At 40.6% G+C, this 14,717-nt stretch overlaps 1 protein-coding gene across 2 annotated transcripts in view; it reads right to left on the bottom strand.

The window, feature by feature from the left end:
• Window positions 1-7,048: 7,048 nt before the first annotated feature.
• MAPK14 (mitogen-activated protein kinase 14) overlaps window positions 7,049-14,717 on the bottom strand; it is a 52,011-nt gene continuing 44,342 nt past the window's right edge. Inside the window, exons 9-12 of one of the 2 annotated variants that reach the window (XM_054024936.1) lie at window positions 11,639-11,718; window positions 10,974-11,052; window positions 9,964-10,137; window positions 7,049-9,448 (exon numbers count right to left, since the gene is read on the bottom strand). In XM_054024936.1, coding sequence (XP_053880911.1) covers window positions 9,381-9,448; window positions 9,964-10,137; window positions 10,974-11,052; window positions 11,639-11,718 — 401 coding nt within the window. In that variant the 3' untranslated portion in view covers window positions 7,049-9,380. The remainder of the gene's footprint in view (window positions 9,449-9,963; window positions 10,138-10,973; window positions 11,053-11,638; window positions 11,719-14,717) is intronic. The other variant, XM_054024935.1, reaches the window with a different exon arrangement.

Below are 14,717 nucleotides of genomic sequence, written 5' to 3'. Positions count from 1 at the left end.
TACAAACACAGAAAGTTGATCCAATCAATGGTCCCTATAGTTCAGCACCAGGTAATTCAAAGATCCAAGAACTCCAGAATGGACAATTCTGGAATCCCCTGCCCATAAGGAAAGCATCATCAAGTATTGGTTTGTCCCTGAAGCATGAGAGGTTTTATCCCAAACAAATTTTGTTACTGTGGCTATTCTCATTCATATAAATATCAACCCCTTCTTTAAATCCTATTATTTGGGCCTTGATGACAGCTAGTTGCAATAAATTCCACAGACTGATACTTTTTACAAGATGTATAAATAATTTTATTTCATAAGTTTTGAGTTTACCATTCAATTTCATTGAATATCCCTTTGTTCCTGCATTAGAGGGTAAATATCACCCAAGTTACCTGCTCTGTATAATGTTATAATTAATATTTTTAATCCCATTTCTTATGCATTTTACAACATTGTTTATTTTTTGATCATCGCTATATTCTGAACATTTTTATTAACTGCCTAGAATGCCACGTGAGTTGTGACAGTTAAAATTCAGAGCCCAGCAATGTGTAGATCAAATTATTCCTTCTTGGGTACATAACTGGTTGGAAAATCATTCCCAGAGAGTAATCATCAGTGGTTCACAGACATGCTGGAAGGGCATAATGAGTGGAGTCCCGCAGGGATCAGTTCTGGGTCCGGTTCTGTTCAATATCTTCATCAATGATTTAGATAATGGCATAGAGAGTACACGTATAAAGTTTGCGGATGATACCAAGCTGGGAGGGGGTGCAAGTGCTTTGGAGGGTAGGATTAAAATTCAAAATGATCAGGACAAACTGGAGAAATGGTCTGAAGTAAATAGGATGAAATTCAATAAGGACAAATGCAAAGTACTCCATTTAGGAAGGAACAATCAGTTGCACACACATGCAAAATGGGAAATGACTGCCTAGGGAGGAGTACTGTGGAAAGGGATCTGGGGGTCATAGTGGATCACAAGCTAAATATGAGTCAACAGTGTAACGGTGTTGCAGAAAAAGTGAACGTCATTTTGGAATGTATTAGTAGGTGTGTTGTAAGCAAGACACGAGAAGTAATTCTTCCACTCTACTCCATGCTGATTAGGCCTCAACTGGAGTATTGTGTCCAGTTCTGGGCGCCACATTTCAGGAAAGATGTGGACAAACTGGAGAAAGTCCAGAGAAGAACAACAAAAATGATTAAAGGTCTAGAAAACATGACCTACGGGGGAAGATTATAAAAATTGGGTTTGTTTAGGTTGGAGAAGAGAAGACTGAGGGGGGACATAACAGTTTTCAAGTACATAAAAGGTTGTTACAAGGAGGAGTGAGAAAAAATGTTGTTCTTAACCTCAGAGGATAGGACAAGAAGCAATGGGCTTAAATTGCAGCAAGGGAGGTTTAGGTTGGACATTAGGAAAAACTTCCTAATTGTCAGAGTGATTAAGCACTGGAATAAATTGCCTAGGGAGGTGGTGGAATCTCCATCATTGGGGATTTTTAAGAGCAGGTCGGACAAACACCTGTCAGCGATGGTCTAGATAATACTTAGTCCTGCCTTGAGTGCAGGGGACTGGACTAGATGACCTCTCAAGGTCCCTTCCAGTTCTATGATTCTATGACTGTGCATTATCTTGTTTTTAAACAAGGAGTTTTATGCATCATTGTGCTTTCCATTCAGCTAGCTCTTTTAGGTCTCTCAGAATTACTTAGTTTTGACTATCCTAAATAATGGTCATCTGCAAACTGACTCCTCACTGTTCCCTCTTTTGTCCAGATCATTAATATATTTACCAATCCTAGCACAAAACCTGTTGCCATGGTGAAACCTGATAGTTCATTCCTACTTCCCCAACCATCTTTTATGGTAGACAATTTTTTTTTTTATTAAGAAAAAGCTCTTGGTTACATTCAATCCTCCTTTGCAAAAATCCATAACTCAGTCACCCTGAGAGATTACATGGCATTTAGGCCATCTGGGAATAAATACATTAATAATGAAGCAGCTTGTTATTTATCTGTTTGTGGTAGCAACTACAGTGTGCTTGGGCTTTCCAGTGATTCAAGGGTCCCTATCCTATCGAGCTCACTCTAAGGACAGACAAGACAGGTACACAGATAAGGAGCAAGGGGAACAGTTTAAAAAAATCCCCCAAAATGTATTAGATCTAAAATTTTCCCTCTGATTTTTAGTTAGGAGGAAAACAGAGGCAAGAAAATCACGAGGGACCAAGTTCTCTAAGATCATGCACAGGAATCAAGAAATAGCTCAAGTGTAATACAAATTAGTTCCATTCAATAGAAAATGGATTTTTGCTAGGGGAAAAAAGGATGCTTGGGCACCAGTTAGAATTCTCCTTTTGAGAGATCTTTTCCCCATACTCTTTCCACATTTGGTCCCCTGAATGTTCAAATTCACAAGTATAATGTAAAGCATAGGTTTCCATCAGCAGTTCTTATTTGCCCTCAATTTTCTGTTCTTATGCTCCCGAGTGAGGAAACAACATCCATTCACTAGTGTTCAAGTTCATAAAAACAGCAGTGGTTTTCAGGCTAGGGCTTTGGTATTTTTATTATATAAAAATCATTACTGGGTTGGAAAGTATTGTGTTCAGTTTGGTCTTATATGTCTATATCTCATTTACATAAATACACAAGTTTTACAAATATACTTTTTTTTAAAGTACATCAGAAGCAGGAATCCTATCAATTAGTGGGGCCACTGGACAATCAAGGTGCTAAAGGAAGGCGTACAAGGCCATTGTACACAAGCTAAATGAATTCTTTGCATCAGTCTTCACTCCAGAGGATGTGAGCGAAATTCCCACACCTGAGCCATTCTTTTTAGGTGACAAATCTGAGGAACTGGAGGTGCCAACAGAAGAGGTTTTGGAACAAATTGGTAAGTTAAAGAATAAGAAGTCACAAGGACCAGATGGGATTCACCCAAGAGTTCTGAAGGAACTCATATGAAATTGCAGCACTAACAACTTTGGCATGTAACCTATAATTTAAATCAGCTTCCGTACCAGATGACTGGAGGATAGCTAATGTGACATTGATTTTTTAAAAAGGCTCCAGAGGCGATCCTGGCAATTACAGGCCAGTAAGCCTGACTTCAGTATCCGGCAATTTGATTGAAACTCTGATAAAGAACACAATTATCAGACATATAGATGAACATGATTTGTTGGGGAAGAGTCACAGTTTTTGTAAAGGGAAATCACGCCTCACCAATCTATTAGAATTTTTGAGGGGGGTCAACAAGCACGTGGACAAGGGGAATCCAGTGGATATAGTGTACTTAGACATTCAGAAAGCCTTTGACAAGTCTCTCACCAAAGGTCTTAAGCAAACTAAGCAGTCATGAATTAAGAGGGAAGGTCCTCTTGTGGATCTGTAACTGGTTAAAAAAGACAGGAAACAACAGTGTAGGAATAAATGGTCAGTTTTCAGAATGGAGAGAGGTAAATAGTGGTGTTCCCCAGGGGTCTGTACTGGGACCTGTGCTGTTCAACATCTTCATAAATAATCTGGAAAAAGGAGTAAAACAGTGAGGTGGCAAAATTTGCAGACGACACAAAATTACTAAAGATAGTTAAGTCCCTAACTGACTGCAAAGAGTTACAAAGGGCTCTGATTAACTGTGGGACTAGGCAACAAAATTGCAGCTGAAATTCAATGTTGATAAATGCAAAGTAATGCACATTGGAAAACATAATCCCAACTATACATATAAAATGATGAGATCTAAATTAGCTGTTACCATTCATGGAAGATCTTGGAATCATTGTGGCTAGTCCTCTGAAAATATCTGCTCACTGTGCAGCAGCAGTCAAAAAAAAAAAGCGAACAGAATGTTAGGAACTATTAGGAAAGTGATAGATAGTAAAACAGAAAAATATCATAATACCATTATATAAATCCATGATACGCCCACACCTTGAATACTGTGTGCAGTTCTGGTCGCCCCATCTCAAAAAAGATATATGAATTGGAAATAGTTCAGAGAAGGGCAACAAAAATTATTAGGCGTATGGAACAGCTTCCATATGAGAGATTAAAAAGTCTGGGACTTTTCAGCTTGGAAAAGAGATGACTAAGGGGGGGGGGGGGGGATAGGATAAAGGTCTATAAAATCATTAATGATGTGGAGAAAGGGAATAAGGAGGTGTTATTTACCCCTTCTCAAACACAAGAACCAGGGGTCACCCAATGAAATTAATAGGCAGTAGGTTTAACACAATCAGAAGTAAGTATTTCTTCACACAACGCCCAGTCAACCTGTGGAACTCATTGCCAGAGGATCTTGTGAAGGCCAAAACTATAACAGGGGTCAAAAAAGATTACCTAGAGGATAGGTCCATCAATGGTTATTAGCCAAGATGGTCAGGGATGCAACCCCATGCTCTGGGTGTCTCTAGCCTCTTCTTGCCAGAAGCTGGGAGTGGACAACAGGGGATGGATCACTTGATGATTGCCTGTTCTGTTCATTCTCTCTGAAGCACCTGGTGTTGGCCACTGTCAGAAGACAGGATATTTGGCTAGATGGACCATTGGTCTGACCCTGTATGGCCGTTACTATATTTTGTTCAAGTGTACACAGCATAGGTATAAGGGTGGAGAGGAGACTATGCAGAAGATTACTCACCTGTGTATTTATACAACTAAAGAAGTTATTGCAAAAGAAATACAAAATATTGCTTATGCATGTGCAAGTCCGGAGCTCATGTATGTAAGCAAAGCTACACAAGTCTCAAGCAATGACAGGCAGTTATGGGTCGCTAGTGACTGGGACATTACAAATGTCTAAGATGTTTCATGGCTACAGCATCTTGTTGTTGTTGAACTATTTGGTCTAGGGATAGGTCCTAATTTGTCTAATTATTTTCTAGTCAGTAGGTTTACCTCTCCATAACGGATATGCCTACTCACAGATTTCAGCTAGTCATGATAGGAGTGTTTGTCCCTGCCCTTTCAGCATCTGAGAGCTATGGCACCGGAGATGCCACCCATTTTCCTACAGGTGTGTGATCAGTTCTCAGTGAATGAGAAGGAATAGTATTTCAAGGGAATCACCTGAAATATATTAGACAATTTATTTTTAATATTGCAGTATGCTAAAAAGAACGTCTGCTCAAAGTTATGGAGGTATGAGGAACAGACTGTCCTTTAGATATGTGAGGTCTCCACTCACAGTGACGTTCCTGGAAGCCTCCACAGGACAAGGATCCAGTCTGAATGAGGTCTGTGTAGCAGTGGAATGCAAAGGGATACTTAGAGACCTTATACTTATATGCTGAAGCGAACAGGATTTTCAGTCATTGCTTTTGCAAGCTTCAGCAAGAGCTACCCTTGGAATCTGCTGAAGACTGCATCTTACTGCACTACATACACATGCAGTGGTTTCAGTGACAGCTGTAGCTGCAGTCAAGGCAATAGTCCATACTAAACTGATCTGTCCACAGAAAGGAAAAAAAAAGTATGAAACCAAAGATAGTTAATCACTGAAAGGCAAGTCTTTTTGGCTGACCTTGTTCATAAAGTCACTGCCTAGAGATGACACTGCAGCTTTACAGCCAAGCTGGTCTAGCTTACAAATGCACAAACTCCTCTTTAGACTAAGCAGCATAAAAGCCTCTTCATCCTCTTAGATGGAAACTAAGACAACAAAGGACAGAAATATCTAAAATGGGAGCTCTTATGTTACACAGATTTGCTACTGTAGCCGGCCAGAATGGAGTGTCCATTGAGGGTAGGAAGAATATGTACTTCAAAAGATAGTTGATGGCTTTGAAAATTCTTTGCAGCTGTCATCCTTTTCACTTGCTTTTCAGAGAATCTCAAAATTCTTTGGAAATGCTTAGAACCCTTTTATGTCTAGTTGAGTTTTGCAGCTCCTAGCAGCACTGCATTGCACATGTACACACTTAGCAGATTAATTTTTAAGGGAACTACAGCACTAGAAATGATGTTCAAAATACTTAATACTGTATGCTGTAATGCAGACTAGCTCACCATGGTGCAGCAACTGTAGAAGCTGTAGTGTAAACAGGGTTCAGGCTTTTACCACTGTGTTTTTCTACTCCAGGGATACATTACACTGTAATAAAAATGCCTCCGCCCTGTCTGTACTACAACTGCCTTGTTTGTTGTCACCAAAAGGGGAACTTTAGCTATGAAGTTTTCTAGTGTAGAAGCCTCTGAGGGTGACCAAGCTAATCCTTTTTCCAATACAGCGAACTCCCCAACTTGTTGTTCCCTTTGACTTGGCAAAGCTAAGGTTGGAAGGTAGGTCTCTCCATCTGTCAGTTCACCTAACCTGTTCCTGTACAGTTGAACTGTACCATACAGAATACTGGCCAGTACTTTGGGATACGTTTGTTAGCATAGTGATCTATTAAACGAGTTCACTCTTTACATTTGTGTAATAAAATTTCCCCATAAAGTTTTGTCTTTGGTAATAGCCAGCTATTGTCAGGCTCTTACTAGAGATTTCCAAAAATGCAGCTTGATTTGATCAATAAGTACTACCTCTGCAAGAGTAGTATACTAGGGAACCTTATACCCTCAGAATCAGAGAGCGGCAAGGCTATGCTCCCATGATTGCACCACCTAAGTGACAATACAAGAATCAGAGAACACTCACTTGTAAATAGCAAGAGAGGAAAGAAAACAAAAATCAGAATTACTTAGAAGAGGGGCAGGCCGAGGGCAGAGTGTCAGTACTGAAACAGAGGCAAAACCTGGACCATTATGTTGGACAAACACTTCTTAAGTTTCCACTAACAGAGCTGCCTAGGAACTAGCAAGCACACTTTTCATTGGCAGACAACATTCATGGTCAAACTCTAAACTGTCTCTTTATTGGTTGGAGAAGCCAGGTCAAAGGAATGTGGATACTGATTTCAGAGTAAGTGGAGGAAAGGTATGCATCCCTATCAACTAGGATCCAGTATGAAACCAAACATGCAATCTCTTGGAGGAGCCAAATTCACTTAAATGAAACATTTAACATTACAAGTTTGTATGCACCAGCAGCCAATAAATCTGAAAAATAAGTTTTATTTTAAACCAGTGGTATTGTGTGACATCATATATGGCAGAACCGATTACAGCAAAGTTCATGGATACAAACAAAATAGCAGAATTTCTTTTTTGAAGTGTGTACTTCTGTTCAGAATTCAGGTAGCTGAACAGCACCGCTCTGAAAACAGGGAGTGCGTGCCACGGGAGCTCCCATTAGAGTCTGGACTTTGAAACATTCCCACTCATACATGCAATGTCTATATTTTAAAAAAATCTTGAGCAATATTTCTGCATGAAATCACACTGTAGCGTCTACACATAACATGGCTGATAAAAATAGTCTTGCTGTAGGTTTACAGATTTCCATTTAAATACCTGGACTGCAGATCCAGCAGAGAAGGAGGTTTTCTATTGTCAATTTCATTTGGTCAGGGGGAGAGTTCTGTACCCAAGGCGTGAAAGAATTGCTCTCTGCACCCCATCCCAAGCTTCTCTAAGAGGGTTTGACCTAAAGAGAGATCACTGGAAAGTGTTCTAGGAAAAACTGATGGCTTTATCATCCACCTCCCACCCCTTTGTGCTGCCTCTTTATGCATAGGAATAAATACATTAAAACAGCCGCTCTCAACTCCTATATCAAAGATCCACCAGGATACAAAATACTGCAAAAGCCCTGCTCTTCCCACACAGGAGATGCCTGCAATACATGAACGAATGAAAATGCCCTTTCCCCTATATCCTAAAAAAAGGGCATCTGAGCCACCCAGGACAGCTGCAGTATACAAAATACTGAAAGACACTTTCCTCTCCCCAGTCCCTAAACATGGCCATTTCATTCACACAGGATCCCTGTAAAATACAAAATATTCTAACCAACTTTGTCTTTAAACATACTCCCTTTTCCTGTTTCCTCAGGCAGAGACCAACCCACTAAAATAGCCAAAAAGCTCTTTTCCAGGAGGGTAAAATAAAATCACCTTATTAAAGTGTTAATTACACATCCACACAGATACAGACAGTGAAAGGGAGGTTCTGACTTCATGCATGCTCATTCTTTGTTTTGGACTCCAGCATTTCTAAGAAACTTCTTTTGGGGGGCAAAATAACTTCTAAGTTTGGACAATTAAATTGTCTCATGTTTATCTGCTCCTTTGAAGGACTTGTTTCATCCTTTACTCTATAAATCCAAATCTTTTGAAACCAGAGAAAAGAAAAAGGTGCATGTTTATCTGTCCCATATATTTTATCAAAGCTCCCAGAATGGCAGATATGTTCACAATGAGTTGTGCTACAAGAGGGAGGATACTGTGATTTTCCTACAGCAGAGGAACTCAGTACAGTATTTCATTGGCAGACTTACTGCCCCAGTGCCCTCCTCAAAGATAATGCAACAAAGGTAGGTCTACATGCACATACAGCTACAACATGCAAAAAAACCCCACCCCATCTTGTTAGGAATAAAGTACACAAGCACACAGACACAGCATGAATCATCTCCAGCCTCTGCCTGTGTCTACTGGGCGCTAATGCTGGGAAGCCTCAGAATGAGAGAAAAGGAAGAAAGAAGTATGGTGATTCCCAACCCAAGGGCACACAGTCTGTTGCCTTGGAAAGTATATTTCCTGGTTATAGTGTTCATGCCTGGCGACCTGCAGCCCATGGAAAGCTGTGGTCTCAGAATTCCATTCAAGAATGTTAACTCCAAACTCACTTTCACTCTTTTCCCATTCATTTAAGGCACAAAACATATTTACATTTTCAAACAAATCCTTCTCATGTTTCAAGAATCAAACCGAGATATTTATACTTTCTGCTGGTACACAATACTGGAAAGAGGCTTTGGATGTAGATCGGCCCTCTGGCATGAAACAGAAAAAGACATCACCCCAAATCTGGTGCTGCAGAAAGCAGGGGGCTCTGTTCAAGTATACAGCTACCTTCCATTATCTATAAAGTCACTTCCTCAGAGGAGAACCATTTTAATGGCAACAAATGTGACTGAGAATTAACTGAGCTTCCCTGCATTATGTCTGCCTTGCCCCAGCAGCAATGCAAATTGGTTGCTGTCTGTTACTCTGGAAGGGCTTAAAAAAAAAAAAGTGAGTGACAAATAGATCTTCAGAGGCTTGTCCTAAGCTGTACACAGAATACAAGATAGCATGCAGCATGTTTACATACAGTCAGCCTTCCTCCCTCCCCCCATTCAATACACACACACAAACACGCACACAAAACCCCTCCACCAAGGAGAATATCTTTCTGTCAAGAGGCACTTGAATGATATTTGGAGAGTCCCTATGAAAAGGCCTTCCCCTCACAGTGAAGTGGGACAAACAGAAGAGAGGCAGTTTCTCAGGACTCCATCTCCTCTTGGTCAAGCGGCGGTGGCACAAAGCTGACTACTTCATCATAAGTCAGACCTGGAGGGGAAAGAGTGACAAACTTAATACAGCAAGACTGCAATTTTATAACACAGCTTCTGTTGGATTCCAATGCTCAGAGCCACATTTCAAAAAGAAAACATGCTCTAGATATTCTGAGCAAAAAAAGCCAATGGGCTGATATGCCAAATCAGTCTACATCAGAATGTTACTTCCAGAATGCCAGCACGATATACTTTTGCAGTCTCCAAAGGGTTGAACTGCATAGTCTGCATGAACTGATATTTGTATTACCAGCTAGCAGATGACTGTATTCATTCTATACACAGCATGTCACCAGAACAGTACAAGGTATTCCCAATGAATGAAGAGGCAACAAAACTAATGAGATCCTATATCAGCGCATACAACGTTTCTATCATCTCCCTCTCATGCTCTCCACCTCCAAAGGTTTGCTCCAACCAACCACAAAAGCTATAGTTCGATGTTAGCTCATGGCATCTGCTGTAAGATATGCAGCTTGCCTCAGTAATTCCTCCTTTCACAGGACTCACTTTTCCATTCCTCAATCTCGAGTTCTCTGCTTTCAAAGGACTGGTCATAGGGGTCTGCCACTGGTTCATCATCTGGATCATGGTACTGAGAGAAGTACCCATGGGCCAGTGCCTCGGCTGCAGTAATTCGCTTGTCTGTGTCCAGCACCAGCATCTTCTCCAGCAAGTCCACAGCTATCAGAGCCCCGAGACAGAGAAAAGAATGACGTTTTACACACAGGGAGCCATCAAAACACTTTATTCTAAGGCTCAAGTTTATATAAGTACCACCTAAGGAAGTTTGTAGTTTTTCATGAAACCCCGCCCCCATCCTTTCAAGGTATATGAGGCATCTCCATATTGCACTACTCCATAGTCAAAAACAAACATGAGTGAACAAATCTCAGTATTCCAAGATATGCTAGCATTCAGCTTCACACTTCCTCATTACAAGATTTTACAGACAGCAGGAGTGATAGCTTTTAAAATGGCAATTAGTCAAAAAATATACAGCAGTGGATTCTACTTTTAATATAGACACCACCAGCTAGTTGTATGGGACAAAGCCAAGAACAAGTGTTTCTCCCTCTCCTTAGCAAATACTCTGGATTATAATTAAGATCTGTATTAAAAAATGCAGAAGCAGCTCCCTGGAAGTCAGTGCCAAGCAGCTAGCTGAAACATTAACTGGTAAATATCTCCTACTTTAGAGGCCCAAATAAAAGTGTCAAGGACTTTAAATTTTATATTTAACTAGCGACTTATACCAGGGATTATTAGTCATGCTGCAATCTTTATTTTATACATCTTGTTGTGGAAAAAAGTTCCTAATGGTCTATTAGAATGGTGTTCTTAAAAGTAGATGGAACTGCTGACTCACTCACTTCCCCTCTCCACCACCAAGAACCCTTCTAAACAAATTCATCCTCACACTAATCCAAAGGGAAAATCCCAAGTCTCCAAATCAATGAGCAAGACCGAACAATATCTGCCACTAAATCCCCTTCCAGGAGAAGTGCTGCAAGCCTTACCCAGTGGATTGGCACCAATAAACACATTTTCAAAGTTCATCTTTGGCATGTAGGACAAAGACTGGATGTAGTTTCTTGCCTGTGGAAATAAATGTTTTGTTAAAGAACATCTCCCAGCCACCAAGATGTGGAATGCGCCTCAATTTGTCAGAAGTATTTTGTTGTGTATACACTGCCTACTTACTTTAATTCTCCTGCTCTCACCTCTGTGACTCTTATTAGGCACATCAATTTTATCCTCTCTCACCTACCAACCACCCATGGTGGGGGGAAGGGGTTAGAGATAATGACAATCAGAACTTGCTCCATGGTTTGTGCAAAAGTGGAAACAAAGTACAGCCCAGAGATCTATTGCAAAAGCTTACTGCCTCCTCTAAGAGACATAAGAAGCATATCATATACATCTTCATGGTATCCAGTGGCAAATCATTCAACTGTTAAGTGATACTCTAAAAACAACAACTCATTCAGGTTCTCCTACATCCCAGAGGCTGACAAGCTTAGTCTGCACTGTTCTAGTTTGAAATTCGCTTTAGGGTTGTTTTAAAGTCTTGCTGTAGTAGGCAGTTATCTTAGTGCCCATCCCATGCCTCATGCAAGCATTTAGTGAACCCAAGAAATGGTGACCTGAATTGCAAACCCCTGTACATCCTGTCAGGTCTCACCTCATGGCTGGGCATCCTGTTAATCAGATATGCAGGGGGTGTTCCCGTCAGACGCATGATCTGCTGAAGCTGGTTAATATCTTAGGTGCCTAGTCAAGGGCTTTGTTAAGAACAGTGCAAAAAATCATTTTAAACATAGAAACACAGCTGCATACAAACTATTCCTACAAGGCACAGATCAAACAGGCAAGAACCACTCAATCTGTCAGACATACTTGTGAGGTTTAGTGATGCGGACTAGTGAGCAGCTAAAGGAAGTGATTCCTAATTCTCAATTGCTAATAGCCTGTCAGCACAAACAGGCACAAGTTTAACAGCCAAACTCAAACTTAATTTACAGATTTGCCTCCTTGAAACTTCTCAACAGTTTACCCAGGCTATTGCATTCACATGTGGCCGCTGAACAAACTGATCCTCTGAACTGGCTTTAAATGCATAGCTTTACTGACTTACTGCACAGGAAGCTGTCAAGACCCTTGTGGCCTAGATGCTGGCGATATTAGCTCAGCAACTGGCACCTTCCCTCTGAACAGCTACGCAGACAGTGTGATATGTGGGTGAGGTGATGGTAGACAACAAATGCAGGGTTAGCAAGACATTAGCATTGCACAAAATAAAATATTAGCCGATGTCACTGAACAAAAGTGGAGAGAGTTTAACAGCAACTAAAATGAGGCAGAAAACCCTGCCGGGGACAAATGCAAAGAACAAAGCAAATCCAGAGCTTGTTATAGGAACATCACCCCTGCCCCACACATAAATCCCCATCAATTTAGCTCGAGGTTATCTTCATACAGTACAAAACAGAGCAGTGTCAATACTTTCCTGTATTTTATGCAAAAGATTCTTAGTGTGGACTTAGATAAAAGGAACTCTGCTTTTCCTTCATAGAAGTAAACCAATGTTGCTCAACTCAGTGCCTATATTCTGAAAAATTCCTCCCGATATACAAACTAATCTAGCCCCCTTGACCTTTCCCAGTCTCTATCACACCCATTGTTCTCACACCACTGGCACAGAGTGGCATCACCATCTTCAAATCATGCCTCAAACGTTCTCTCTTCACTTAATTTTCTTCCTTCCCAAAATATGGTTTGCAGTGTTGTTGTAGCTGTGTTGGTCCCAGGATATTAAAGAGACAAGGTGGGTGATGTAATATCTTTTACTGGAATTGGTCCAAGAAAAAGAAAGATTACTTCACCCACCCGGACTTCCCAATATCTGTCACTTTTTCCTAATGCTATCTCTAAATCTAAAATTCAGGGCTTGTTCACATGAACATTTAGTTTGCAGTAACCTGGTGTGTGTGAATCTATCATGCTTTAACCTTCCACTAACAACTGTCCATGCAGACCCTGCTGAGGTCCATTAACAGTTGGTTAATGACCCCTGATCTAGTCCTCATCAGCAGTATCCACACAGATAGTCCATGGCAGATTAAAATTTGATCTTGCTGCAGACTAATTGTTTGTGTAGACAAACCCTGAATTATTCACCTGTTTAACCTAACCCTTCCTTCCTTCACCTCATCCAGTCTCTCCTCAGCCTCCTCCTGGTAGTTTCAATGACAGCCAAAATATTCTCCTCCCCTTAGCACCTTTAGTTTCTCCCAATCTGACACCAAACAAAATCAACCACATTCTTGGCCAGATCAATAATTTCTCCTGCAGGATCAACTGCTTAGTCATCAATGCATAATTTAAATTTAATCTCCAATTCACCAAAACTTTTTTGGACCTCTTTTCCAGACTATTATAGCTATCACCTCAAGTACTACCCTATACCTTCTGCCCTTTGGGTCAATCCTATCCCTCGGTGGTTCTTCTCCCAAACTTCCGCAGTTCAGAACACTACAACATGCTTGCATATGTGTCAGCTACCTTGACAATCTAGGGACACAGTAGTCCACCTACCCGTAAGTCCCAATATAACATTGAACTTGAATCCTGAAGGACTTGGGGTCATCAACAGGGGAAATATTGATGTACCAAACAAAAAAAAGTCATAGTTTAGTAAAGGGCTTAGAAAGGCTACTTAGTCCTACAAGACCCCTCTCTAATCTGTAACATTTTAATCATTCTGCGATTTCTAAAGTCACTGAAACTCCTCACTCAACTCTTCAAACACTCTCACTGCATGCCTTCATTTATCTGCCTTCTCTACCCTTCCTGCCACAAACTGCAAAGAGTTTGATATTTTCCTCCATGTAAACAGCATCCATTCAGCATCACATCACAATCATCTCTATCCTCCTAACTTTATTTCTCTTCAAGTAGACCTACCACAGGGGAGTATGGGGATAGTTAGTTAACCTCAAGGGCTCTCTTGCATGAAGTTCAGCCAGATCCTAAAATCTATTATCTCTCTTATTCAACATTTATATGAGGCTGATGGGGAAGTTAGTGAGATATCAATGGGTTGCAACCCACACACTACATCCTTGAAATTCAGCTCCACATCGTTCATCAGTTCAATCACACTGCTTTTTCAGTGTCTATCTGAGAATCACGGCTAACAGGGCGAAGTCCACTCCAAATTAGTCTGAGGTGATAATGGTAGTCTGAAGAAAACTATCAAAGGAAATGGAGAAGGTACCCTTTCCGCTGAATGGGACGGTCCACCCATCTTTCGTAACTCAGATTTGCGACCTAGGATGCTTATTGGATCCTGGGCTGCTTCTATATATTCAAATATGCAAGTGTATTCAAATGGGCTTCACCTCTATGTCTGAGAAGAGATCTTCGAGCTAACAGTCTGTAAATGAGATATCAGGATCTGGTGACAGTGGCGGGCCCTCAAGTCTGGAATTCAATTCTTTGCTGTGGCCCTGGCTAAACTATGAAGAAAGTTTGCATTTAAAAATGTGTTACTTTATCTAACATGTTTTTAAACACAAAGAAATTAAGGTTGACCATGACAAGTTAACACATCTTTAAAAGTGTTAAATCTTGTCTAAACCAGTGTTTAAAGTCATGTTAATACACCCATAATACCTAATGTGTTTTAAAACAACCTATTTCTCTAGGCTAGACAAGGCCAGTGTTTTTACTTAATGATCTTCTCAAGATCCTGCAAGGCA

The sequence above is a fragment of the Malaclemys terrapin genome, chromosome 4 (genome assembly GCF_027887155.1).
Source record: "Malaclemys terrapin pileata isolate rMalTer1 chromosome 4, rMalTer1.hap1, whole genome shotgun sequence".
Classification (NCBI taxonomy): domain Eukaryota; kingdom Metazoa; phylum Chordata; order Testudines; family Emydidae; genus Malaclemys; species Malaclemys terrapin.
The sequence above is the reverse complement of the archived record's forward strand: the minus strand, read 5'-3'. Positions and strand labels throughout refer to the sequence as shown.